At 38.4% G+C, this 27,697-nt stretch overlaps 1 protein-coding gene across 1 annotated transcript; it reads right to left on the bottom strand.

Moving 5' to 3' along the window:
* Positions 1-241: 241 nt before the first annotated feature.
* NUS1 (NUS1 dehydrodolichyl diphosphate synthase subunit) lies at positions 242-27,318 on the bottom strand. Its single transcript, XM_029224016.1, has 5 exons — positions 26,722-27,318; positions 12,682-12,807; positions 11,244-11,393; positions 7,278-7,377; positions 242-3,064 (listed from the first exon to the last, which is right to left on the bottom strand). Exons 1-5 carry the CDS (start codon positions 27,203-27,205, stop codon positions 2,974-2,976), a joined length of 951 nt encoding a protein of 316 aa, XP_029079849.1. The 5' UTR covers positions 27,206-27,318; the 3' UTR covers positions 242-2,973.
* Positions 27,319-27,697: the final 379 nt, after the last annotated feature.

The following is a 27,697-nucleotide window of genomic DNA, read 5'->3' as shown; positions in this document are numbered from 1 at the left end:
AATTACTGTGGAATTTTGACAATTTTACCAATGGCGAAGCTGAATTTTACCTCACTGTTACCTGGCAAAAAGCAAATAACATTTTACGATTCCGAATGTTTAATCTGGTAAAAATGAGAATATACTTCAATCAAGAACTTACCATCCAGAAAAACAGTATTGTTATCTTGTCATATGAGTTTCTCATTACATTTTTGCAGTCCCTACATGTTTAGAATGTAGCATTCACATAATACTATAGTCCATGAAAAGTATATATTCTTTTATTGTTTTGTTCATACATGTCGCTTCAACTTTCAATAGTAAAATTCAATAAGTTTGATTCCTTAATCATAAAAACTTGCTTTACACATTATTTACATGTTGCCAAAGTCTACAGCCATACAAAACATCACAAGGATTTGACTCTATGCATGGTACCATCACACAGAAAGAGGGAACTAATCAAGTAACATACATTCAAAGATTAAATTGTAGATGTGTACAGTGTATTTGGCACTGTTCATTAACATTATAACACATTCTTCTCTTAAGACAGGCATTATTAAGCCTTAGTCACAATATACCAGAATTTGCTATTCACATCAAAACCAGCTTTCAAACTTTCTAACAGTAATCAGTGTTAAGAAACAAAACACAACCAGAATTTGGGAATGGAATTCAAACCCTCCAACCTCTTGCTAAGCTCCAAGCTGCCATCCATAAGGTAGGTTTAATTTGATAATTTTTCCATTGTGGGCAGTGTCAAGAAGAAACAATTTAAAGACAATATTCTTCAAAACACATCAAGACAAACAACACGTTTCTTTAGTTTTTATCAGTTCTTCTTGGGAGTGCAAAGGGACCGCTGATAATGCATAACTAGTAGATGATTTGGGCAGGAATTACAGAATGACTGATGTCATTCAAAGTGTGGCGACTGTACTGACAGTTAAACTCATGGGAAGGATCTGGAATGCCTATATCTGAAATCAGAATCCTCAGCAACTTGTTTTAAGGGTCTCTTCCTACTTAGGACTATAACAGACTCAGGTCACAGGTTACAGATTTACTGTAATGTGTAACACTACACTGCTGTGAAATATAAGGAGAAATAAAAATACAAAGACTCAACTATTAAACCTTTAGTGGCTTTGGCTATATCGCAGTGGATAATTTATTTGACTAACTTCATTTTAACAAACATTATTAAATCCCTTCACTTCAACCGGGCCCATTAAATTTAATTCATTAAAACCATATATATTCCAAAATGTTTAAAAAAGACACATGTTTATAAAAGGCATAAATTCAGTCTTCAACTAAGGCCAAAAAGCCTCAATAGAACATGCATGACAGTACAGGGGAACAGAAATAAAAAATTCTCTGGTAAAATTTAGAGATATGCTGTAGCATCACACAAAGCTTTTAGCAATAAATTAAGACTTAAAAAAAAAGTCTCACAATGTACAAAAGAACTACAATGTGCAAAGTAATGTCACTGAACCAAAATTTAGTTTATAATCATTTTATTTCAAGTGTTTTTTAAAATCATAAATGGGGTTTTGGAATCCAAAGTCAAAACATTTATTCTTCGTAGCCTCAGAATTTGGCAAGCAATTCCAGACCTTGCTTTCCAAATCCAGTCTTCTTTGCTATTTTTCAGACTCTGAGACCTAGTTTTTATATTACTCCATTCTAAACATACAATTTTGGATAACTATTGTGCACTTGTTAATAAGATTCTTCTGAAAACAGCCCATCAAATATAAAGAATAATGGTTTCTGTCCGAGTATCAGCAGTGAGGGAAGAAAAACTAAACACCTATCAAAAAATCATTTCTTCATCTAAAAAGGAACAGAACCAGTGCTGTTCTCTGCCATGAAAGAGAACATGCAAAATTAAATTACTTTTGTAGACTTTGGTAATGTTTTATTACCTACACAGGCCTCAATCTTACTTAAAGATCATATTTTTACGCACAGTCACCGTCAGGACTTATTAAGTAAAAATCCTGGGTACTGACATGGTCCTAAATGTGCTATTCCAAAGAGGAACAGGTTACTTTTGAGGAAAAGAGCTGCCTCGGTAATTTCCCTCAAATGCTTATTTAAATAAACACAGTTAATGGAAATTTTTTAAACCAGCTTTGGGTACTATCTAGCCCACTGCCCACCAAACAGAAAAGGAGATCAAAACTTTCTTTCCTTATTCAGGAAAGTTTCACCTTTACTTTTACGATTACAACCTTTTCACCTTTTATGACTGCCTCATACAATATTTAAAATTTTTTTAATTCTGCATTTCAATGTTGTAAGAGTTTTTTTTCAAGTGATCTTCACAACCCAGAACACAGACAACAGAGCAACATTTTCAAGTCACACTGACAATAACGAAGAGATGAAAATGGACGGATGTCTGAAAATAGGTATTCCCTCTGCTCCAAAGGTGAGCAAACTTTTAACATGTGAACAACACAGAACTCCATTCCTCTGGAGATCCCTCAAACTCAGAATGCTTCCATTTAATACGTCAATATACTATTCTTAAAAATTAAAGTTTGGTCACTTGGAAAGAATGAACAAAAGTTATTCCCCTCCCCCCCAAAACAACAACAAAACAGCTTTAACCACCCCTTTCTCTCCCCACAAAAAAGGGAAGTAGTTGGGGCTGAAGCCTGTAAATCTGAAATTTCAGCTCCTAAAACATCGCTGCTATTTGCTCAAAGGTGCAAGTCCACATATTTCCTCCTCCAATACTTCCCCCATTTATGTTTATTTCCACACACGCACACACACACACACACTCACACACACACTCACTCACTCACATGTACTCTTACTCTCAAGTAAGACACTTTTTTGTGTTTGTTGATAAATTATGAGGATTATGAACTAGGTGTGTACAGGGTTTCATAGGTGCTTTGTAAACATCAGAGTCACTTGAGTCCTTTTCTCCAAAAGCCTGAAATCAAATTACACAACCAGGGATCACTATTTTCCCAGACGCTGTTCACAGGCTGCATATTGACAAAGGGCAGAGAAAAAGTCCTCATAACTGATGTTCAGGTGGGAAGGCAAAGAGCTGAAAAAAAAATAAAAGGAGAAAAAAAGCAATTAGATGATATGCTGTAATTTGGAGGGGGAACCAGACGGGTAATGACCAAAAAGATTAAGGACAGAAGAAAGTAAATTATAAGCCTAGAGTACGTCAAACTATTTCTACTAAATGATTGTTAAACTCACTGTGAAACAGTTCAAATAAAATATAATCCCTCCTTCCACAAGAAGAGAAAAGCAAATTGTAGAGAGATGGAGATTCAGAACGTTTTTTTATTTCCAAGTTTCTAATTTTTATTTTTGAGGCTCCCTAACAATCTTGCACCACCAGGCATCTAAGACATAAATGTCATCTGATAGATCTCATCTCCCTCCTTTGAAAAACCTTGTATCTAAACCATGAATTTCTATACTACTTTTAAAGAACACAAGGCAAGATTCTGCTGATAAAATTTATTTAAATTTATTAAAACTGGTAGGTGAGTCTACAAAAGATTAAAGCAAGAACGAAAGTGGCAAAGTACCATAAACGCTGCACTGGACTTCAGCCTTTCTGAAGGCAATCTACTTAGGATGATAAGACTTACCCTTTGCTCACACAGATCTATGGACCATTTGAACAAAAAATTTATACATTATGTTTCTTTTATTTTTTTTTGAGATTTTAAAGGGATTTTAAAAAAGTATTTTAATTTTATTGGAGTATAGTTCATTTACAGTGTTGTGTTAGTTTCAGGTATATAGCAAGTGATTCAGTTAAACATATACATATAATCTTTTTTTTGTGTGTGTGTGTGTGTGTGTGTGTTATGCGGGCCTCTCACTGTTGTGGCCTCTCCCGTTGCGGAGCACAGGCTCTGGACGCGCAGGCTCAGCGGCCATGGCTCACGGGCCCAGCCGCTCCGCGGCATGTGGGATCTTCCCGGACCAGGCACGAACCCGTGTCCCCTGCATCGGCAGGCGGACTCTCAACCACTGCGCCACCAGGGAAGCCCAGTCATTCTTTTTTAGATACTTTTCTCATATAGGTTATCACAGAATATCAGGTAGAGTCCCCTGTGCTATATATACAGTAGGTCCTTGTTGGTTTACATTATATTTCTAATTCTAAGGATAAAGTGAAAATTACTAAGAGACATAACTTACAATGAATTCATTGGAATGTTAGCCCATTTTCAATTCTGACACTTTTATACTTTGGAATATTCTTTTATCCTCCAAGATGAAGGCACAGTGTAGTGCTAGAGAGATTCAGAACCTATTAAAGCATAAGTCCAGATTAATGCAAAACTGGAGAGCTATTTATAAAAGATCTCACTCAAATTTACTTCAAGAACTTGGCTTTGTCAGAGTAAAGCCAGTGTTACTTGAACAGTTTACAAAAGTCAGGCTGAATGCTGGCAGAGCAACACAGCATCCCCACATGATGATTACTGAAGCCATGTGGTGAGCAACCAATAAATGAACAATATTTATCTCCACAATTTTCGATTGCTCAAGGGGGCAACTACAATGTGAAGACAAGCACTTTTAAGACAAAGTGAATATACAGCCAGAGGGTTTCCCCTTAAGTGTTTTAAAGACTTAAAATAATTTTCAATAATTAACATTAAAAAAAATCTCGAATTTATACAGCTTTACTTTGATGTTTTGGACATTTCAAACAGTATCAGAGCCAAAATCTAGTCAGATTACAAGACTCACATTAAGAATTCTACAGTCACATGAACACAAGAAAAGTACTAAACAAACAAAGGACTGAACTCCTGCCTGACCCTGTGGTTCTCTTCAGCTATGTTTTCATTATCCTTCCTTTTCTTCCCTTGCCAGGTTTATTGAGATATAACTGACATATAATCTTTATCCTTCCTCTTACTGCTAAGAATTCTGAAATAAGCCTCCTGTTTCCCTCCATTTCCTTATCTCTTAATCTCTGCTATCAATCTTTTACCTTATTCACTCTACTGAAATGATATTCTCAAGGACAAATGTAACGACTTTCTTTTTGCTAAAAGCTTGCTTCCAATGTCTTCAAACTACCCACTTACCTAGGTTGTCTTCATTTTACGCCCTTTATCAACAGCCTCATCTCCTATCACTCCTCAAGAAGCACTTAGTGTCACTACTCCTCAGTGACTCAGAAGCAGTCTTGTTATTTCCTGGTCTGTCCCATCAGGGCTCCAGTCTTTTTCTCTACATTGTGATCAAGACACTTTTCCTGTCATCACGGTGCTTACAGTCTGGTGGACGGTAGACAAATATAGAGCAAACCTCAAAGTAACATTATACAGCTATAAGAGACATACGTACAAAGATCTGTGGGAAAGCCTGTTAGGTGCCAGGATCTGATGCCCATGATCAGATTTAAATCCTCAACTCTGGATTAAAATGCCCACTTTACAAATATAGAGAAGTTTCAATAGCTTTCCAAAGTCATGTTACCAAGCTGCATAGCCAAGATTCAAACCAAGATCTATGTTCTAAGACATACTCTTCCTACCAAACCACTCCCAACCTCACAAAATATCACTGCTACCTTTCTTAAAGCCCACCTGAAAGGCACCTGAAATGACCTGGAAAACCCCCTGGGGTGGGGGGAGGAAGAGATAAGAGAAACACATATCACCATAAAGAAACCCAGAGTTTGGAGATTTGGGTTCTAATTCCACTTTATTACAAGCTTGAGTAATGTCTCTTCCCCATTTTCCTGGCCTATGAAATGAGGAGGCAGTACCGGATGACCTACAGCCCTTTCTGACCCTAACATGCTACGTGTTCTTTTCATCTCCCTCCTGCCCCCAGCTTGAAGCATTCCATACAGGACCCCTTGGTACTGTTCTCTTCTATGAACACATTAGCGAAGTCCTCTGTTCTCACAGGTTCAACTACTTCTACTTCCTAGGTACTGACAACTCCCAAAGATCCATCCTTAGCCTTGACTTCTCATCCAAGCATCAATTCGACATCTTCATCTGCTCTCTTAAGTATTTCCATCTAAACAGACTCTGGCCTCAAAATTTTCTTATTCCTGAATTCACCATCTTCCCTTCAAAATCAATGGTCCCTTGACTTTCCCATTTGTCTCAATAACACCATAATTCACCCAGTCACTTAGGCTTGAGAACTTAGGAATCATTTCATTTCTACTCCAGTTTTTACTGCAATTATTGATAGTAAAGTGCTAGGCCTGCAAGTATACTTGGTAATTAGTTCTCACGAGAAAGAAAATTTGTAGTATATTCCTCCTAAGACCCAGAATTTAAATATATTCTAAGGCTCCTAAGTCTCTCCTTTATTTTAAATCAGGGGTCTGCAATTACAGCCCAGGAGCCTGCCACCTGTTTTTTGTAAACAAGGTTTTATTAGAACACAGTCACACACATTTGTTGACATACTGTCCATGCTTGTTTAGCTATACTAGCAAGTGTTTAGTGGCAACAGAGAAGAGCAGTTCCAAGAGACTATATAGCCCACAAGGCCTAAAATATTTACCCTCTGGCCCTTTATACAAAAAGTTTGCCAAATAAGCAGTTACATTCTCATCAGTGTATTCTCCCATAAATTATAGGCATGGCCTCATCACTTGTCTTTTTACCTCACCCTTGCCCAAACCCAATCTACTCTAGTACATAGTTGCCCAACAAATCTTCCAGAATCACCATTCCCACATTACCCACAGGCTCATCAATTTCCTACTGCCTCTCTAAACAATTATACACATTCCTAAAGCATTCCCAATGTCAACACCCCCAAACAATTTGATTTCACCTTATACTGCTATCTAACACTAACTCTCTGCGCTGGTGTGGCCAGTTCCCTATTTCTTTCAAAGGCGATGTTCACGCCCTGCCCCTCCCCCCGCAGCTTTTTTTTTTTTCCTTGCTCACCCCCTACACGTCCCACCTTTTCTTTAATTACAAAAATTCTACCCATTTTATATACCCTGGATCAAGTCACATCTTTTCTGTGGAATCAACAACTCTGGCCCACAGCTTTCTCTCTCACTCCTGATCTCCTACGATGATTAGTTTCAATACCAAACATTTGCACAACCACATGCTCTCTTGTGTCTGAGTCATTGATACAGGTTTTTATTTCACCACTGATACTGTCAAGTACCTGAGGGAAAGGATCCAGTATTATAATTCTTTGGGAATTCCCACCACATCTAGCACGGTGCTGGGTTCAAGAAACTCTTGCTGGATTGAACCAAAGTCAGTACACTTTTAATTACTTACACAATCTCAGTCAACCTGATGTGCCAGGGAAGAAAGCCTAGTGTGCTGTCCACAGGACCAAACTTCAATACTAAATCAGGATCAGGGAAACCATTTGAACCTTGGAAAGATAAAAAGACACATGAACTTAATACACATTGCTTACCAAAAAACGACCAATGGCAAAATCTGTTCATCAAATTGGTTTCTTATGCTTTACGTATCTGTTCTCTTCAGAAGCTTTATTTGTATGTTTCCATACCCCATTCCATGGCCCAACATCTACTTTTATATCTATGTTATTTCCAAATGTCGAAGTTTTCTCTAAAGGCCATTTAACTGGATTGATTACCTGATAAGGAGAGGTAACACAACTCCCATCCTAAACCCTACAAGTAGCCCCCAAATCCCATCTATCTTTCAAGACTCAACTTAAGTGTTCTATTCGCATCCTGGGACCCTCACTGCTTTAAGGACTTAATACTTACTCTGGCCACAGAACTAAATAACTTCAGAGATGAAAAGCAACTTAAAAAGTTATCTACTCTCCTTCCTTCCCCATGCTCTGATTTTACAGAGCAAGACCAACTCCAGAAAGACCAACTTCTAGCTATATAGTACAAATGTTCTCAGTATTCCCCAGAGCCCAAGCTCCCTGGGAGGGGAAAAGGAGACTGTACACCTGCATCAACCAAGTTCTGGCCATTTTTTGCTACACAGACTGGTTTCCATATGAGATCTGGCTTGAGAGAAAAATGGGATAGAAATATTTCAACTGCTTAAAAATAAAGTAAAATAAATCTTAAAATAAAGAATCACTGGTATAACAGAAAAGATGCTTTAATCCAAGAGACCCAGGTTTTAACAGCTTCTAATAACCTCAGTTCAGCCACTAACTTTCTGGTCACACAGTCTCTCCAGGGCTTAGTTCCTCATTTGTTAAATAAGGAGACTGGATTAGACAGGTCCCTTCAGCAGTAATAAAGAATTATTTCCATAACAAAGTCTCTTAAAAGTCTATGTTGGCAGAGTGAATAGACTAAGTAGAACACATATTCTTCTTCCTGCTAAAAAAGCAAATCCTCTTTAGTACAGACACACAAAAAGAAAAGGCAAGAAGGTACTTCTGGCTAATAGTGGTGTGAAGAGGGTGACGAATCCTCTCCAAAAATAACATGTATTAAACTGGACAAAACCAGTCACTTAAGAGCACTGGATATTAACCAGAGCAGATGACTATTCTTTAAAAAAACAAAACACCAGCTAGAGCTTCAGGTAAGAACTGTAGGTCTTTTGGTCTTCCTGCCTGGGAACGCCCCCAACCCCCATGTCTCTATCTCCATCAACTGAAGGAAACAGTAGTTTTACCAGCAGGGGACTGACAGCAAAAGCTAGCAGATTTGCTGCTTGTAGCCAAAATATATGGACTCAATTTGGAGGTTGTGGGCAGGAGGGAGGGAGCAACGGTGAAAACCTATGGACTCAAAAGGAAAACCCACAGCTTTGTTACCCCGAGGTTGCAGCCCCCATTAGGGCAAGCAGAACAATGGATAGAAATTTAACAGGGAGATGCTGGAAACACTGGTTTATTTAAGCTCTCCATATATCCAGGCTGACTAGGAAAATACCACATGCAAGGGAAGAAGGAGGGCAAGCAGGACAGGGTGGCAAGAAAGTCCAGTGAAAGGTAACAGCCAAGGAGACCTGAGAACTGACTTGAATGCACCCTCCAACATCACACAAAGATCTTGGAAGCCTTACAAATTTAAGGTGTTTGAGCACAACCAGTGTGCAAACCACTGTCTGACACATTAAACTATGCAGACACAGAATGCCAGACTAAAGAATAAAATTAAAAATAGAAAAACTGAGCAGAGACAGCAGTAGTCATCTGTATTTATAGACAATATGATCCTGTATTTAGAAAATTCTAAGACTCTACAAAAACAACTACTAGAACTACTAAGTGAAATTTCAGCAAAGCAGGATACAAAATCAGTATTAAAAAAAACCAACCTGTATTTCCATATATTATCAACAAACAATCTGAAAATAAAGTTAAGAAAAAAATCTCATTAACAGTAGCATCGAAAAGAATAAAAGTCTTAGGAATAAACTGAAAAAGTAGAACTCTATACCCTGAAATTATAAAACATTGTTATGAGGAAAATTAGGACCCAAATAAATGGAGAGATATACTATGTTCATGGATCGGAAGATGAACTTAGTGAAGATTGTGAAGATGGCAATTCTCCCCAAATTGAGCTACAGTTTCAACTCAATCCCTATTAAAACAGAGTTTGTTTTTTTAAATTGACAAACTCATCTTAAAACGTATATGAAGATGTAAAGGATCCTGAATACCTAAAACTTTGAAAAAGAAAATCAAAGTTGAAAGATTTACACTACTTGAATTTCAAAGTTTATTACGGTAGGCTATAGTAATCAAGACACTGCAGCATTTTAAGGACAGACATATAGACCAATGGAATAGAATAGAAAGTCCAGGAAAAAACTCACAGATTCATGAAAAACTGATTTTCAATGAAGGAGCCACAGTAATTAAAGGGGGAAAACACAGTCTTTTCAACAAGTGGTGGTGGATAAATAACTGGTATCCCTTACCTCACATCATTCACAAAAATTAAGTTAAAATGGATTAGACTTAAATATAATAGCTAAAGCTATAAAAATTCTAGAAGAAAACAAAGCAGTTGCTTCATATTGGCAATAAGAGTGGAGATTAACTGCAGTCACAAAGGAACTCTTGGGGGCGACAATATTCAGAGGGTTTGCTTCTGTCAGATTAATGAGTTAACTTAAGGATTATGTACATTTTCGTTTATCATGGGTCTAAAACCCCTGCAGTCAATACATGGTCTCCAAAGGCTATCTGAAGGATTACCTTTGGTCCCTGCATCACTTTTAGGACATCCTCAAAACTACTCTCTGGTTGGGGACTTATAGGATCCAGGAAACAGTCAACACCCCAGTAACCTCTGCCTCGAGAACTCCTACAATGGTTTACTTGAAGCCTATTCATTCAGCCTCAATAGTTAGGCAATGACAGAGCAGAGAATAGGAAAGCAGGGTAAGAAGTGAATAGTCAATGAAAGTAGGGAGTTAGTGAGACCAAGAGGCCAGAGAGGGACTGTGCTCTGTAATGGACATGTCAAAGCAGAAGAAACAAAGAACTGAGGGTTAAATAAATGACTGAGAATTAGAAAATGGATGATTAATAAGTAAGGTAAATGGAGAATCTATGTGAATGAATAAAAAATATGTCTGAAATTGTATGGCTATAGAAGCTATCAACAGACATGAATTTGTTAGAAATATTGCCTTTCTTCAAAAGGACCAAGGATAATGCTAATAAGCAAAAAAGACCATAAAGTTAAGGCAAAAAGTTCCTAGGGAACTTTAGAGAGAATAAGCAAACTAAAGGCTTTTATAAACAATTGAAGAAAAACAGATAAAATATGTTACACTTGGTATAACGTGACAAATATAGTGGTAAAGTTGGTATAACATAAGAGAAGGAATACTATAAAAGGAGTCACGGATGATAGCACTATAATATTCTTGGGATCGTTTCCTAAATAGCTATTAAGTTCAAACTTAATATTCAAGAGAGTTCAAACTAAAAAGAATGAGGAACACTGTATGTCAATTATATCTCAATAAAATTGGAAAAAAATAAATCAAAATAAATTTTAAAAGATGGAGGCAGAAGCAGAAGACCTATTTTTAAGAATATTCATCACTTCCCCCCAAATCCTTTTAGATCGATCCTCTCCTTTACCAATAATTCCTCATGCAAGTCAGGGGAATACAATTTCATTATCTCAAAACTATTTTCACATGTGTGTCTCTAAACTTCAGAAACATAACAAGTATAATGACAACAACAATAAAATGGAACTTAGATAGTCTCCTTCATACTGTATCCTTGTGGGACAAAACTAAGAACAAACATATATGACTTACTAAGTAAACTGTCTAACATATCTACATCCAAATCTGTGCATTTCTTTTGCTGCTGAGCTACTAACTGGCAGAAGTCTTGAGCAGCTCTCACAATATCTGCTTTTCCATCTTCTGGGGACAGCACCTTCACTGCCGATTGGCAATTTAAAACTGGAGGAAAAAAACAAGATATTTTAAAAAATACTCTCTTCCAGATATATTTCAAAATAACTTAAGGACTATGTACATTTTCGTTTATCATGGGTCTACAACCTATGATATTAAGAAATATTAAGTTCAGACTAAAATAAAAGTACAGTTCTTATAGTAAACAAGAATCTTTTAAGCCCTTCAATTTCAATATTAAAACATACCTGGCTACTCTCCTCTGAAAGAACCAATATATAACATTTGTGTATATATTTACATACAGCCTTCTTTTCAAAGTGCTCAGAATAACCTTGTATCTGTGAATAAACCCTCTAGAAAACAGAAATTTTAATTATAGGGTAACTTACAATTTCCTACTCAAAATGCCATCTACAATTCTAGTACAGTCAGCAATAACACAGAAGACAAAAATGAAGACTATAGGAAAAAAATGTGCTTCAATAGAATATGAATTGTCTGTAGCACACACATCCACCTTATCAAATTCTGATTCTGTGGAGCTGTTTTACAATTGATAGGATTCTAGGTAACTGACAGCAATGCCCAGTTCTTTTTTTCTTTTTTTAATTAATTAATTTATTTATTTATTTTTGGCTGTGTTGGGTCTTCGTTGCTGTGCGTGGGCTTTCTCCAGTTGCGGCGAGTGGGGGCTACTCTTCATTGCACTAGGTGGGCTTCTCATTGCGGTGGCTTCTCTTGTTGTGGAGCACGGGCTCTAGCCGCAGGGGCTTCAGTAGCTGTAGCGCATGGGCTTAGCTGCTCCGCAGCACATGCGATCTTCCCGGACCAGGGCTCGAACCCGTGTCCCCCTGCGTTGGCAGGCAGATTCTTAACCACTGCACCACCAGTGAAGTCCCAATGCCCAATTCTTGTTTATGCAATTCTTTGCCTGGTAGAGGTTCAATTATGTTCATTCTAATCTCATTGAAAAACAAGTTTTGCCTCTATTCACATATTTATTTCAATATTTCTGATCTATAAATATCGCCATTCTTTGGATTCTCTTTGAATTGGCTGTAAACTCTACCTGGTTCCTGGTTGTTTGAGTTAAATAAAATCTTTAACATGTGTTTATTTTTTAATATCCATGAGTCATGATTTTATCTTTTTCTGAATATTATCTTTTCACAAGATGAAGAATGAAAAATCTAACTCCGATGATTAAAGATGGTGATAATAAAGACTAACAGGGCAAAATTAATAAGTAAATGAATGAGTAACAGAATCTGCCTTGAAACACAAAACATATCTGCATATGTTAGATATTCAATTTTACACTCACACTTACCTTGATCATCTTTGTCATTACTATTTGCAAACTCTGGTGAGTATTTGGAACAATCTAAGCCCAGGAGTTCCTGCTGTTGTTTTAAAATTTCATCCATCAATCTGGAATTATTTCTTTTGAAAATACCTTAAAAAGAAAAAAAAGGGAATCCCAACTAGGTTAATTTATCCTCTTCAGTGATTAACGGATGCTTGTTGTGAAAACAACACTGGATCCAGAACTGAACAATTTCCAAGTGAATCACTGATGACTAATCCTAAACTAGAATCTAAAAGGAAAACATGACAACAAAACTCTGTTATTACAAGAGTCTGGCTTTGGGCAAAAGTCAAAAAAAGGACAGGGGTAACAACTCTGTGTCAATATGAATATGAGAGAAATTTAGACCTAGAAAGAAATTTTAAGAGACCATTTACTTGACACCTTTATTTACAGATTAAGAAACTGATGCCCAGGTCTCAGTAAGACCATTAAGAGACTTGTCAGAGAACTTATCAACTGCAGCAGTGATCCAAAGCTTCTATCTTCCTCTCTCCCAGCCTAATGTAATTCCCCTACAGATCTGTGCACACAATACTATCACCTCAATTTGATTCATTTGTTTTTATGGTAAGAAGAAATAATATGAATTATGTAAAAAGTAGAGAATAGACAAAAGTACAGAAAGCAAAATTTAGTAAATTCAAACAAAGCATGAAAATATATTACATAAAATTGTTTCTGATCCTCCAACCATGCACAGAAAAATTAAAACTATAATTACTATCATATCATTGAGAAAGATGAAGGAACTATGTGACATATATTTAGTATAAAACTAATACAGAGAGCTCTAATTAAAAACAATTTGGCTATTTTCAGAGAGGCCAGCTTTCTAGTGGCCATTGCCTTTTTGATCTTTAAAAGTGTTCCTTCTCTGTATTCTCAGTCCTGTCTTTAAAACAGTTCAAAGATTAACTGTGAGAGAGAACATAATAAGTATATATATAAAATAGCACAGAATCTGCTGAATACGCTGTATAGTGGCAACTTGGTTGAATATGTGTAATAGCAGTTCAAGGATGAAAGCAGTCTCCTTCGGTAGCGAAACACTTTGTAAACAAACAAGCAAGACTTAAGCTGAGCTGACCTCAGAAAGTTAAAGTGAAGAAAATGGAGAGGATAGTTAGATGGGGAAGATGCTTAAGAAAAAAAGCACTGAATGCTCAAAAGGCAGACAAATGCTGCTGGTACAAATGATTTGAGAAAAGGGGCAAGGGAATAGGCCTAATTTTTATTCATTTTGCCTACCCAATGGGTAACCACTCATTTCCTGTGGAAATGTGTGGAAATCTTTATCTTTAGGAAAACCAACCTGGTGACAGTTTGGTTTTTGGTGATAGAGAAAGCCTGGCAGCAGACTACTGCAATATTCCACACATAATTTGATAAAGCTGTGGAAAAGGATTCACTACAAAAGACGAGTTGAGAGAATAAAGAATATGACTTGATTAGAGGTGCACAGAGAAAATTCTGTGACTTTAATCCTGGATAACAGAAAATTATAACATTTTTAAAAAGAAGGGAAATTCTACAAAGAGAACTGGTTTGAAGGAAAAGACAAGTTTAGTTTTAGACAGGTGATGACAGAATATTTAAGTGGGGTTATTGTAAAAGTGATTCAGAGACATGAGGAAAGGGTGTTCAAAAGAGGTCATATAAGCACCATGTGGGTAGGGCTCTTACTGTTTTGCTTACAAACACAGGGCCCTGAGGCTAGCACAGGGCCAAGCACAGAACAGACACTCAACAAATAAATGTTGGTAGCAAGACCATGACAGGTCAGAGACCTGTTTCCTTCTCAAAATCCTATCCTCATCCCAGCTCATGTGAGTATCTTCCCTTGGATCAACTCCCAATCTGCTCCTTGAATGGCCGCTTCTCACTCTGCCCTGAATCCTTTTCCTCTTTCCCTCTAAATGGAGATTACTCCTCAGAGTTCCTACTTCAGCCCTCTTCGTGTCCATGTGCTCCTCCCTCTCTGGTTCTAGTCACTCACGGGACTTTAATACCACTCAGCGTCAGGACCAGGGTAATAAGAATAAGACAAAACTGGGGGGACGGGGTGGAGGGTAGTTTACAAAAAAACCCAGTAATTAAGATTAATAACTTGGTGTAAAGTTATTTACATAACTGTCTTTAAAAATTAAAATTAATGCAAAACATCCATGATGAACAAAATATTAAAATTTTAAGTAAAAACAGGATCAGCATTTTGTTCCTAACATTTTCAGTTCATTCAAACATCTAATCTTACCTTGAAGTTCTGTAAGCATCTGAAAATGAACAAATCTTGGCAGCTTATCTTTTAAAGCTAGCTCTCAAACACTTACATTACATCAGGTTAAAAAAAAAAAGAAAAAAGAAACAGTACTGTAAGTGTGAAACTTATATGCACTTAGGGATAAGGCCTAAAAGAGAACAGGCAATATGAGAACAGTAAATATGTAAGGTTGATGGGACAATAGGTGATTTAAAATCATAACTGCTGTAAAGCTGTTTATATTTTTGTTTAAAAACAAAAAACTTGGGCTTCCCTGGTGGCGCAGTGGTTGAGAGTCCGCCTGCCGATGCAGGGGACACGGGTTCGTGCCCAGGTCTGGAAAGATCCCATATGCCGCAAAGCGGCTGGGCCCGTGGGCCATGGCCGCTGAGCCTGTGCGTCCGGAGCCTGTGCTCCGCAACGGGAGAGGCCACAACAGTGAGAGGCCCGCGTACCGCAAAAAAAACAAAACAAAACAAAACAAAACAAAAAACTTAGCCCTTATTCTTGTTGTTCTATTTATAATAAAGACATCACTACCTGCTCAGTCAACCAGGCATCCTCCTTACTCTCTAGCATTATCACCACCACCCCCAATGCCCTATTAAGATGCTAAGCCCTTTACTCTTCTACAGCAATGTTTCCCTGTACCCATTTCCTTTTGTCCATTGTCCCCACTGTTTCAAGCAATAGTCTTCTTTGTAATATTAGAACCACCTTCTAATGGGCCTTCCTGCCCCTTCTAGCATGGATCACTAGACTAAGTACCAGATTGATCTTCCTAGGCTACATCTGTAATCCTCGCACATTCCAACTTTATTATCTTCAATGGCTCCCAAAATGCTTAATGTATCAAGAACAAACTGCTCAGATCAGCATTAACATTCCATCCTACGCTTCCATACTCGGTAGGTAGAAATAATGTATGTTTATAAAATAATTGAAGCTTCCAATTTCTCTACAGTACTCTATCCCCAGTATAAGGCAATTAGACTGCCTTATACTGCCCCCCCTAAACACCTGGAGTGACTCCAACCTTCATCCTTTGTTACCTCCCCAGCCCCACACCTATAAAATTCTAATTCTTCACAGGCCAGCTGAAATGTCATTTACCCTCAAGAAAACTTTGAGTCCCCCAGCCAATTGACCCAGGCTCAATTTCTCTTCTGACTTACCTCACTCCCTCCAAATACCCACATTTTGCTCAAACTCCTTAACAAACCAATATTCTACTTTTTATTAGTTACAGCTTAACTCTCCCCCACCCCACTGTACTGTAGTCTTACTTGTGCACTTGGGTCTTACCCATTTCTTTCCCCCTAAGGCACCTTCCACATAGCAGGAGTTCAACGTTTACTTAATAAACTGAATTATCAGTGCACAGAGTGCCACCTAACAACAACAAAACCTAAAAGGACATGTCACTGAATGGAATTTTTAAGAAATTTCCAGGAAACTCTCACAATAAAAGGAGACACTTCCTTATTGCATACAGGCAGAAATTCTGTTAAAAAGAAAAAATATTAGAGGCACAAAGTACCTTCTATAAAGAAGACCTCCATGAAGTTATTTTAAACTGAACCTTTGTCTTGGCTGCTTTGGATGAAGACATGAAATTAAAAAGTATAGCTTCTGAGAAGTGCTAAATGCATAAGTAACATAGATTGCCAGCAAAATAATTCCTGATACCTCACAGCTTGACCCCCATCCAGAAATCTGATTATACTCTATGGTACTTATCTTATTTCCCATAAGCAATATTCTCAGCTTATAATTTTCTTCAGGATTCAAAGTCTACACATACACACTTCACATCACAAGAAATGCAACAATTTATAAGAATGCCTTTGACTGAGACAGGCAACTCCTCTGGCGATATCATAATAAATTGATATGTGGAAGAGTCTTTTTCTCATATCATAATTCATCTTGTTTGCCTTCACAGAATCTAAACTAAAGCCAAAATGATGTAATATCAATAAAAGTAAGGAAACTATAACAAAAGTCATTTTATGCAAAAGGAAGTTGAGACTGTATTCATTTAGAAATAACTAATCTAAGGGAAAAACATTAGCAAATACTCAAATTTTTCAGAAACCTGTATTTTACAGAGTTATATAATAATGAACTGCAAGAATTATTTTATCCCATCCTTTTACAGATGAGGAAATAGACCCAGAAAGGTCAAGCAATTGTCCTTGGTCAAGAGTCTAAGACTTTGGACTGAAATCCAGGTCTCCTGGCTTCTAATTATTCAGTTCAGTAACTATTTCTAATGCTGATAACCAATGCTAAATCCATCTTACTATTAAATTTTGAATTTCCCTCCCCCAAAAGTTAAACTTCATAAAATAAATAAAGCTGACCCCTTTACAAATGAGCAGAATGTTTTGAAAAAAACTAAGACTAGAGCTCTTTTTAAAAAGGCTTTTAAGAAGTCACAAGGTAACAGATATTTGAATTCTTTAAGAATGACTTGGGAATATAGGTTTTTGCAATAATGACTTAAAGAATTTTACATTATGCTTGTTGCTCTACAACTATATCTCATGCACTCTCAATTTCCCACATGTAAGCTAACTGGAAACATACATAGAAAAGCTACATGAAAGAGCCGAAATTTTTTAAAACACACACATGCACACACCCAGAAAAACCTACAATTTCCATGAAAGCATAAAATATTATGTTAGGAAAGGTGGACCTAAGAAAGACAACAATGTTTTTGGTGTTTCTGATAAACACTAACTATACCAAATGTAGATTTCTTTTTATATCCCAAGAAATATCCTTTTCTAATTCTAGTATGATGTTCAAAGTTTAGACAATAAGGATATGTCCCCTAACCATCCTTCCTAATAAACTGAATGTCCCTTAATCTTACCATCATAATACAATTATTTCTGGTTTTTAACATTTCCTAGCCTTTGTCCACATGCATGTGTAATCTTGGCATATATGACCATGCAGTTTTGTATCCTGTTTTTTTCACTTGTATAACATGTATCCTTCTTTGGTGGTAGTCTCATGATTGTTTTAACAATTGCATTATTTAACAATAAAGGTCTGAATTCAGAAAACATTCCAAGTACAATGGGAGGCCGTTGGAAGGTTTTATTCAGAGTTTGAATAGTATTACCAAAAAAGATCACTTTGCTGGTGGGTGAAGAATGGATTATACAGGGGTCAGAACAGAACTGAAGATAAATTAAGAGGCTACTACAGCATTAATCCAGGTGAAAAATAATGAAAACTCAAACTTGGATGACTACAATGAAGAACCAAAACAAGTGGCAAATTTGGGGTATATTCTAGAAGATCAAGATTAGAGGTAGAATATGATGTAGAAGACTCACATCTAAATTTTTAGCTTGAGCAGTTGGTTGGAAGGTAGTAGTATTTTCTGAGATTGGAAAAAAGCTGAGCAAGGCAGGTTTAGGGGGGAAATTCAAGAGTACTGTTTTGGACATGTTAAGCATTTGAGATGCCTAAAGAAATCAAAGTGGAGATGTTAGGTAGGGTGAGATAAAGGAGCCTGGAATTATAGGAGATAAGGACTGGAGATTCAAACCTGAGTGTGAGCATTGGAACAGAGTCACACCATTCGTTTATGGCCACTTTCTGACTATACTGGCAAAGTTGAGTATTTGTGACAGGGACCATACAGCCCACTAAGTCTAAAATATTTACTAGCTGGCCCTTTAAGAAAAAGTTTTCTGACCCCTGATCTAGGAGATAGGGTCAACATCAGAAAGACAAGGGCACACATACAGCACAAAATTCTAGGACATCTCAACTTTTAGAAGTGGAGAAAACAAGCCAGACATAAGGCTCAGAAGGAACAGTCAGCAAGATAGGAAGAAATCCAACCACACATGATGTCATGGAAGCCAGGAGAGAAAATATTTCAAAGAGAGTGGAATTAAGTATGTCCTATCCACCAATCAGGTTATATACTGTTCAGGATATAAAGACCTTATTGGGGTCTTTAATAGTTAAAATTACATTTTAGAATTACTTATAAGTTTCAACATTCAGTCTACCCTAACAATCAACTATGTACACATTAACTGGGTAATAACGCCATGATGTAATAGTTTTTTCAAATTAAGGGAACCAAGTAAGAGTTTAATTAAACAAGTATTCAATCAGCAAATCTTACCTGTATCCCTTAAATACTGCTTCTTCTAAAATTTACATGAACTGAATAATCAATTATAGAAAATGAGACTTTCAAAATACACGTTTAGTATTTCTTTTAGATCTGAAATTTGAACTTTTATGTGATTATTTCTTCCCTTCTATAGAAACAGATTTTTAAAGAAATATCTAGCAAGTGTTTATAAGAACAAGGGAAAGGAAGGGAAGAAAAGCGAGATAAACATTGAAGCAATCTCTCTGGTTACAAAGCATCTCACCAGCTAAGGAACTAAAGTAATACTTTTTTGCAAATAAACGCCCATCCTTCGAAATAGTCTACCTTTCTTCTTTTAAACAAGACACCTAAGTAAGTTATCTGGTAGTTACCCTCATTTAATTCTCATTTAATCCAATTATAACACTATTAGAGTCAACCTTCAGAGAAAAAAACATATACTTATGGAACAATAATTTTTTAAAAAATCTACCAATAAAATTTTACATGACTGAAGTAGTCATAAAAAGTAAATCTTACAAGCCATTAAACAATTTTATTTCAAGAGAGAGCCCCAGGAGGGCTTCCCTGGTGATGCAGTGATTAAGAATCCACCTGCCAATGGAAGGGACATGGGTTTGAGCCCTGGTCCGGGAAGATCCCACATGCCACGGAGCAACTAAGCCCATGCACCACAACTACTGAGCCTGCGCTCTAGAGCCCATGAGTCACAGCTACTGAAGCCCGCCTGCCTAGAGCCTGTGCTCCGTAACAGGAGAAGCCACCGCAATGAGAAGCCCGCGCACCGCAACGGAAGAGTAGCCCCGCCCCCGCTCACCGCAACTAGAGAAAGACCGCGCGCAACAACGAAGACCCAATGCAGCCAAAAATAAATTTAAAAAATACATAAATTTAAAAAGAGAGAGAGAGAGAGAAAGGGCCCCAGGATACCTCACAGAACAACAATTATACTGGAATGAGCATGTTGTACCAAGAAAGATATGTGTGATGGTGGCACAGCATACGGGAACGAGCACTGGCTAAATTTTAAGTCCCAGTTCTTTAGCAGGAGAGGTGTTTAAAATAAACTAGCCAAGTGGGCTTTCTCAGCCTCTGACTGCACATTTTTAAAATGAGAATGTCTTCCCAGACTCTGCTCACCTGACAAGGAAACAGTTCAATACAGAGCAGGAGCTCCATAAAATTAAATTTAGTTGATTAAAAAAGTCAAGTGTGTCCTACGACTCAAAGGATGAATGTTTATATTAGTAGTATGAAGAAAATTCTATTTACCTTTAAATATCTTTAACAATTTCTACTACCTCTAGATAAGCACCCACTTTACCAAGACTTTAAGATGACACAACATAATCAGGAAGAGTACTAACATGACTGTACTGTGATTACATTCTCTTCTCAGTGGAAGTCAGTACAGCATAATGCTTAAGTACCAAAGCTTTGGAATAAAATCTGATTCAAATTCTAGATCTGCCCCTTCCTATATATGGGTTATTGGTTTTCTAAGTCTCAGTGTCTTGACTGCTAAAAGTGCTAAGGATTTAATTCACTTCTTTGCATAGCATCTAGTGCATAGTAAAAGTGCAACAAAAAGTAATTATTACTATTAAGGAAAGGTTTATTTTCATACATAAATCCAGTATGGTTAAATAGAAAGGTACTCAGAGAATGAGGTCAGTTCAAAAGCAGGACAGAGCTTTTCAAAGACAAAGCAAAACTGGGGATGGAACAGTCAAGAGAGGCTACTTAGCAGGTAATAGTGAGAATGATGTACAAGGATCTATTGATAGCTTTTGACAGGTAGCTACCCCTTTGGTAGAAAAAGGGAAGAGGACATCCCAGGATGTTAAGATAAATGTGAAATTCTGTATATTTTTTGAAATGTACTATACAAAGGTGAAGATTAGAAATAGAATGTTCCCTTACATGAGTTTCCACATGAAGGAAGACAAGTACTCTAGTTTGTATTGTCTGTATATCAAATCTAATCACATTTATATTTAGACTTTCAACACTTCTGGCAACTCTGTATTTCAGCGTAAGGAGAACAATACTTGATAAAATTATATTTCCCAACAGCATCTGTGTCAGTGTGCCAAATAAGTAAACTAGGGCAAACTATGTTCATTTCCCCCCACTACTTTAATTAAGGCTTCTGGGTACTGGTGTTGGGAAACAAATTACAACTCAGTTCATCATTCTTATCTACAAGAAATGCAGCCCCTTCTTCCAATTCAAGGAATATATACTGACCTACTCATTACATGCAAACACCAAGCTACAATCTGTAGGTGAAGCAACAATGAGAAGCACAGCTAGCATCTGCAAAGCTTACAATCTAGTAAGAAAGTTCGGGCACATATACATACGACTACTACTTCACAAAACAGAGAATGGAAGTACCTTTAAAGATGTACGATATTTAAGGAGATTCAAGGACAGAGCAAGATTAGGAATGGAATAGCCAAGAGAGACTACCTAAGAGGTGATAGTTTGGATAGACTTAAAAGGATCAATGATAGCCTTTTGACAGCTAGATAGCCATTTGCCAAGAAAAGGAGAAGAGGACACTCCAGAAGGAGGGAACATCAAGTAACCTAATTATGGATGCAGCAAAAGGCATATAAAATAGTGAGAAATATGTTGAGAAGGCTGGGAGTACACAGGGCAGATCTTTTTAATTCTTGTGTAAGAAATCTGAATCCAAAAACCATTTCCTACGATACCTAGTATAGATTTACAACTATGGAAATAACACTAAAAAGAGCAACACAAAAGATTTGTTTTGTTGCTGAATTCTCACATAGAAGGCAACGCCTTATTCTGGATCACTCCAATTTACAGTAATATTAAGTAATAATTAACTGCAGCACTATTTACAACAGCCAAGACATGGAAGCAACCTAAATGTCCATGGACAGAGGAATGGATAAAGAAGATATAGTACATATATACAATGGAATATTGCTCAGCTATTTAAAAAGAATGAAATAATGCCATTTGCAGCAACATGGATGGACCTAGAGATTGTCAAACTGAGTGAAGTCAGTCAGAGAAAAACAAATATCATATGATTGCTTATATGTGGAATCTACAAAAATGGTACAAATGAACTTATTTACAAAACAGAAATAAAGTCACAGATGTAGAAAACAAACTTATGGTTACCGGTGGGGGGAAGGGTGGGGGAGGGATAAATTAGGAGATTGGGATTGACATATACACACTACTACATATAAAATAAATAATAAGGACATATTGTATAGCACAGGGAACTCTACTCAGTACTCTGTAATGACTTATATGAGAAAAGAATCTGAAAAAGAGTGGATATATGTATAACAGATTCCCTTTGCTGTAGAGAAGAAACTAACACATTATAAATCAACTATACTCCAATAAAAATTAACTAAAAAATAAAATAAAAATAAAAAAGTAATACTAAGTAATAATTAATATTGAGACCCACCCAAGATTATCTTCACTTATGAAAAGGAACATGAAGGATGAATGAATAATTTGATGTAATACAAGTAGTAGGGTATCCTTTCATTTGTGTTAGGGTCAAACTTCAATGTGCAAATGTATCATATAAGTAGCTTAATAAAAATAGAGATGCTCAGGTCCCACTCCCCTAATTTGGTCTGATCAATAACTGTGCTGAATCTGTATTTTTTATAAACACCCCCAATGACTCATTCACGGATGATCCACAGACCACGTTTTGAAAACTACTGCCCTACAGCAAGGTTCTCAGCATGGCATCAATACAGCTGAGCAACATGAACAGGTTCCATCACTGAAGATAATAATGTATCTGTAGGTAACTTGGATCTAGGCGTACTTCAAGTGAACCCAAGCAAGCATAACACCCCTAAGGCTACAGTACCAAAAGCCCCAAACTCCAATTTTTGTACCAGCCCCATTATGGTCTTAAATTATAATAATGTAGACAAAATAGCCAAATCTCCCTTCTAGAATTCTGAGCTCAAGAAATACCTGAGAAAACAACTCCAATTTCTGACAGATGAAATTATTACTTGCAGAAATTCTTGATGATAATCAGGAAAGAGTGCAGGTAGACGAAAATGAAAAGATCAGTCTGTTGGCAGAGTCAAACCAAGGTAAATATCAGTGGATTTTTTTTAGTCTAAGAATTAAATATAATCTAAATCCAACTATAATTAGAATGAACACTGATTTAAATACAAATTTGGGAGGTTAAGGGGTACAAGACAGGGGAAAATGGAACGTGGTACAGTGGCTCGTCTCCAAGATGGCTGCCACCAGCCCCAGCCCCGACTCCTGCTGCACAAGCCATCTTCTCATCGAGAGGTAAAGTCTACCTCTCGATTTTCGTGATTTGGGACAGACCTGTGACTTCTCAGACCAAGAGAATACACCAGAAGTAACACTGTATGATCTCCTAAGCTAGGTCATAATAAGTCTTGCAGCTTTGGCCTTTGGCTAATTCTTTGGGAACGTCTATAAAAGAAGTATGACTACCCCAAGGCCCCTATTAAATGAGGAAACTTAAGCTAGCCATGTGAAGACAGATGACCAACCTGTCCTCATCTATTCCAGCCATCACAAACCAGGCACTAAATGTATGATAAGAAATCTTTATGTCCCAGCTACTACCTGACTGTAGCCTTATGAGTAGAACTAACCCCAAGGAAGAACTGTCCACCTGAATGAACTGAGTCAACTCATAAATTGTTTTAAAACACTATGCTTTGGAGTAGACTACAAAGCTACAGATAACCAGAACAGGTGGCCAAGCCTTCATCCTACCTCATTTCTCAACCTTTCATTACATAAACTTACCTATTATATTTACTGATCCCAACACACTGCTCGATGCTGTTGTTCAATCTACTCTAATGGGAATGCTGCCAATGGGGAATTCCCCATTCTCTCTCTCTTTCTCTCTGTCACACACAGGCACACACAAAGAACACTGTACTGATTATGCTAATCTAAATTCTACCTATTTTTGCAAGGCCCATCTCAGATGTCACCTCCTATGGACATATGGAGGTTACCTTGCTCCTCAGGGATTTTTCTCTTTTTTTCTCCTTAAAGTCTCTTCCATTCACTAGCATTTATATACTAGCTTGCATTAATTTTTAGTAACTATTCCTAACTTGAGTATAAACTCTTTGAGACAATTTCTTGTACTTCTTTGTATCCCAGTAGGTACTCAATAAATAGACGTTTAAGAGTATGTCAATAGGATTTTTAAAATCAGTTAAATATTTACATAGAAATAAGTTTAAGTGAAAGTTTGGGAAAACTGAATATAGCTTAAGTATTTACAGTTCCCCTGAAAAAGGAATAATTTTTCTCACACATCCACATGGCTTGATCGCTCACCTCTTTCAGGTCTACTCAAAAGTCACGGGGGCTTTCTTTGGCCACTCTATTTAAAACTGCACCCCCTACTCCACCACTGACTTTCAACATTCCTCTCCATGTCCCCTGCTTTATTTTTCCTCTTTGCTTTTATGATCTAATACATTTTACTCATTTATAATATTTGTCAGACTTCCACTAAAATGTAAGTTCTATGAGAGTAGGAATTTTTGTCTGTTTTTTTCACTGGGGCACTCTCATGCCTAGAACAGTATCTGGTACTTAACACACACCCAATCTGTCACCTGTTAAATGAATGAATCAATCAGTCAAAACCAAGGATGAGTAAATTGAAAGCCTCTTACTTCAAACAATGAAATTAACCTTTATCCCTTATTGAAATTGCTTTTACAGTAGACATAAAATGCTCGAGTCCATGCACTGAAAATGCTCCGTAAAACTCTTTTTGCTTAGCTTGATTTCTTCCTTTTCACTACCAATCATTTTTCTTTTAGCGAATATGACACAGGCTATTTCTGAATCACATCAGCAACTTAAGAACAGGAATTGCCAGAACAAGGAAGTGTGGCAATATTATAATCTGCGTTCGTACGCAGCCACCAATTTAAACTATTCAGCTATTCATTTTCTTTCTCTACTAGAAGGTAAAGGTACTTGCTTTAAAAGAATCCCCTGGATATAAGTGACTTACTTAAAGTGAATTCACCACATTGCTCAACAGCTTTAATTAATTTCCATTTCTGCTTCACTTACTTTTTTCCCCCAACGTTTCTGTTGCATTGCTTAAGCAAAGAGTGCATCGCCTTATAACAGTCTTGTGACTTCTATTGTTCTGGCAAGCTCCGTAACATGTCAGCCCCTGAGTATATTAAACTTTACCTTTCAGGGTAAATTTTCATTTGATGATGACAGGCTATAAGTCACCATACTCCTTGCTGGCTGCAAGGAAGGCAATCAGTCAACCAAAGATTACTCTAATAGCTTGCAAGAGGGTTGCTGTCTGACCTCAACCTAACCTTTCTGACAAAATGTCACACTTAAACCTGCCTAACAAAGACTTAAAGATTAAAAATCAAGTTGTAGCTTCTGTGAGCATGCCAGTAATTTAAGGTACTGAACAGAGCCTAAAACACTAGTTTTCTTTCCTTCATACCAATACTCCTAAATCATTCTTACCTTTAAGGAAATACCATTGCTTTCAGGATTTGACTGAAACCCAAACATGACATTTAGAGCCTTCCCCAACGTGATCTCCTATTCATTCTTCAACATCCGGCTTAAACGCCATTTCCTCTGGAGGAACTTCTCAAGTTTCTCCAATGAGAATTTCTCTTCCCCCTTCTCACAGCAGTTACTAACTCCCAACATTTGTTGCTACCCATGCCACTCATATGAGTGTGTCTACCCTCCACCCCACAAGCCTGAGAATCAATGAAATTCAATGTAAAAATCCAAGGAATATGCCTAGCACTGTGCTTTAGGTTTGTAGCTACGTGAACAATGTTGAAGTCTTGTACCTACAAAAATTTCCTACAGTGAAAATTTCCTCAATCAAAACTTATGGGAGGACAAGTACTGTGTTGGCCCCTGAGGATCAAGGATCGCACAACATCCCAGACCTCCGAAGACAGACGGTGACCACTTTCCTTTCTGTCTATCCAGTCTCTCACGTACTCTTCATAAACCCAATTCAAATGCCACCTGTCCCCAACCACTTAGCTTATGCATAAATCCTCCACAGCCTGCTGTGACTTAAGAACAGTGCCTTGAGCCTCTCTGAAGAACCACTGCGGTGTAACAAAAAGGTAAATCTGTGGAAAAGCACAGACTGGCTAAAATTTCAATCCTCCTATTACTACCTCTCTAACTTCGGACAAATCAATGAATGTTGTTATCTCAGCTCCCTCATTTGTGAAACAAGGGTACAGAAACATCAACCACCTTAGTGGGACATTATAATGAATAAGAAATATTTTTAAATATGTAGAAGGCGACTGAACCGAATTCAGGAACTTAGTAAGTGTCCAATTAAGCCTATCTCCCTTCCTCGAAAGCGCCAGCACCATAATTTGCACTTAAGGACCTCCGGACGAGGTAACTCGCGGAGCCGGGATGGCTGTACCGAGCGACGCGCCCCGGGTCCACCTGCCCGATGCGCGGTAGCCGCGGTCGGAGACGCCCCGGGCCCCCTACCCTCTCCCGGTCTCACCTTGGTGGTCGTAGACGCTAATGTAAGAAATGCCCACGGCCATACACCACACCACGAGGCTTGCGATGTCCGAGAAGCTGGGCTCCTGCTCCTCCTCGGTGATCACCAGGCCCATGTGCACAGGCAGCTTCTCCAGGGAACGGCCGTCTGCGCGCCAGCGTAGCCGCGGGTGGGCGGCGACCGGGGTCGGCCCCCCGCGCGGATGCCGGTGGTGACGGCGGTTCCTGCCGTTCCTGCCGACAGCCAGGAGCTTGGGGAGCGTGAAACCGAGCGGCGCTAGGACCGCGGCGGAGGCGGCCCGACAGCAGCGCCGCCAGATCCAGTTCCAGGTGCCGAACCGAACACGGAGCCAGGAGCTGAGCGTGCGGTGCAGGCAGAGCAGAGCGTGCAGCACCCGCCACACCAGCTCGTACAGCCCCGTCATACTCTCGTGGCGCCCGGGCGCCCTCCTCTCTCCTACACCCGCGGCGCGACCGCTTCTCATCCGGCCCTGCAGCCGGCGCGGGCCATCTCTCCGCGTTCTCCCGCCCCCCGCACCCGAACCCCTTTCTACTGCCAACACCTCACCGCGCCCCCGCCGCCATCTTCCTCTTGCCTCGGCAGCCCCGTCCCCGCTAGTACATGGACAGTTCTAATTGGTCGACGTGGAACTCTGACGCGGCCTCTGGGTCCGAGGATGTGGCCTAGCCCGGCGCGGGGAGGGACGGCGTGCGGCTGCGAACTAGTTGGGCCGGAGACCGAGCGCGCCCCCTGGTCGCGTGGAGGGCGAGGAGCAGACGCCGGCAACACCCGGAGCAGGACGTCAGTCAGGCGCGCGTCTTCTTGGTTAGAATGGGCGATTCCGGGGAACCCGCGTCCCTCGGATCCTGGGCATCTTCAACGGTCTGTCTCTTCTCACAGCCCCCCCAGAAACGGCTTCCAAAGAGCAAAAATGGCCCAAGTGGATTGGAAATTACAAATGCCAGAAGGAACCTAG

The sequence above is a fragment of the Monodon monoceros genome, unplaced genomic scaffold (assembly GCF_005190385.1).
Source record: "Monodon monoceros isolate NGI ecotype Baffin Bay Population unplaced genomic scaffold, NGI_Narwhal_1 Super_Scaffold_15, whole genome shotgun sequence".
Classification (NCBI taxonomy): domain Eukaryota; kingdom Metazoa; phylum Chordata; class Mammalia; order Artiodactyla; family Monodontidae; genus Monodon; species Monodon monoceros.
The sequence above is the reverse complement of the archived record's forward strand: the minus strand, read 5'-3'. Positions and strand labels throughout refer to the sequence as shown.

What these genes read in the sequence shown, in the direction of transcription:
- NUS1 (XM_029224016.1), bottom strand. Translation starts at nt 27,205, where the DNA reads ATGAGAAGCGGTCGCGCCGCGGGTGTAGGAGAGAGGAGGGCGCCCGGG. An exon ending in TAATGACAAAGATGATCAAG is followed by an intron (nt 11,394 to 12,681) that starts GTAAGTGTGAGT and finishes TTTTTCCTCCAG; the next exon opens with TTTTAAATTGCCAATCGGCA. An exon ending in TATGTTAGACAGTTTACTTA is followed by an intron (nt 7,378 to 11,243) that starts GTAAGTCATATA and finishes TATCTTTCCAAG; the next exon opens with GTTCAAATGGTTTCCCTGAT.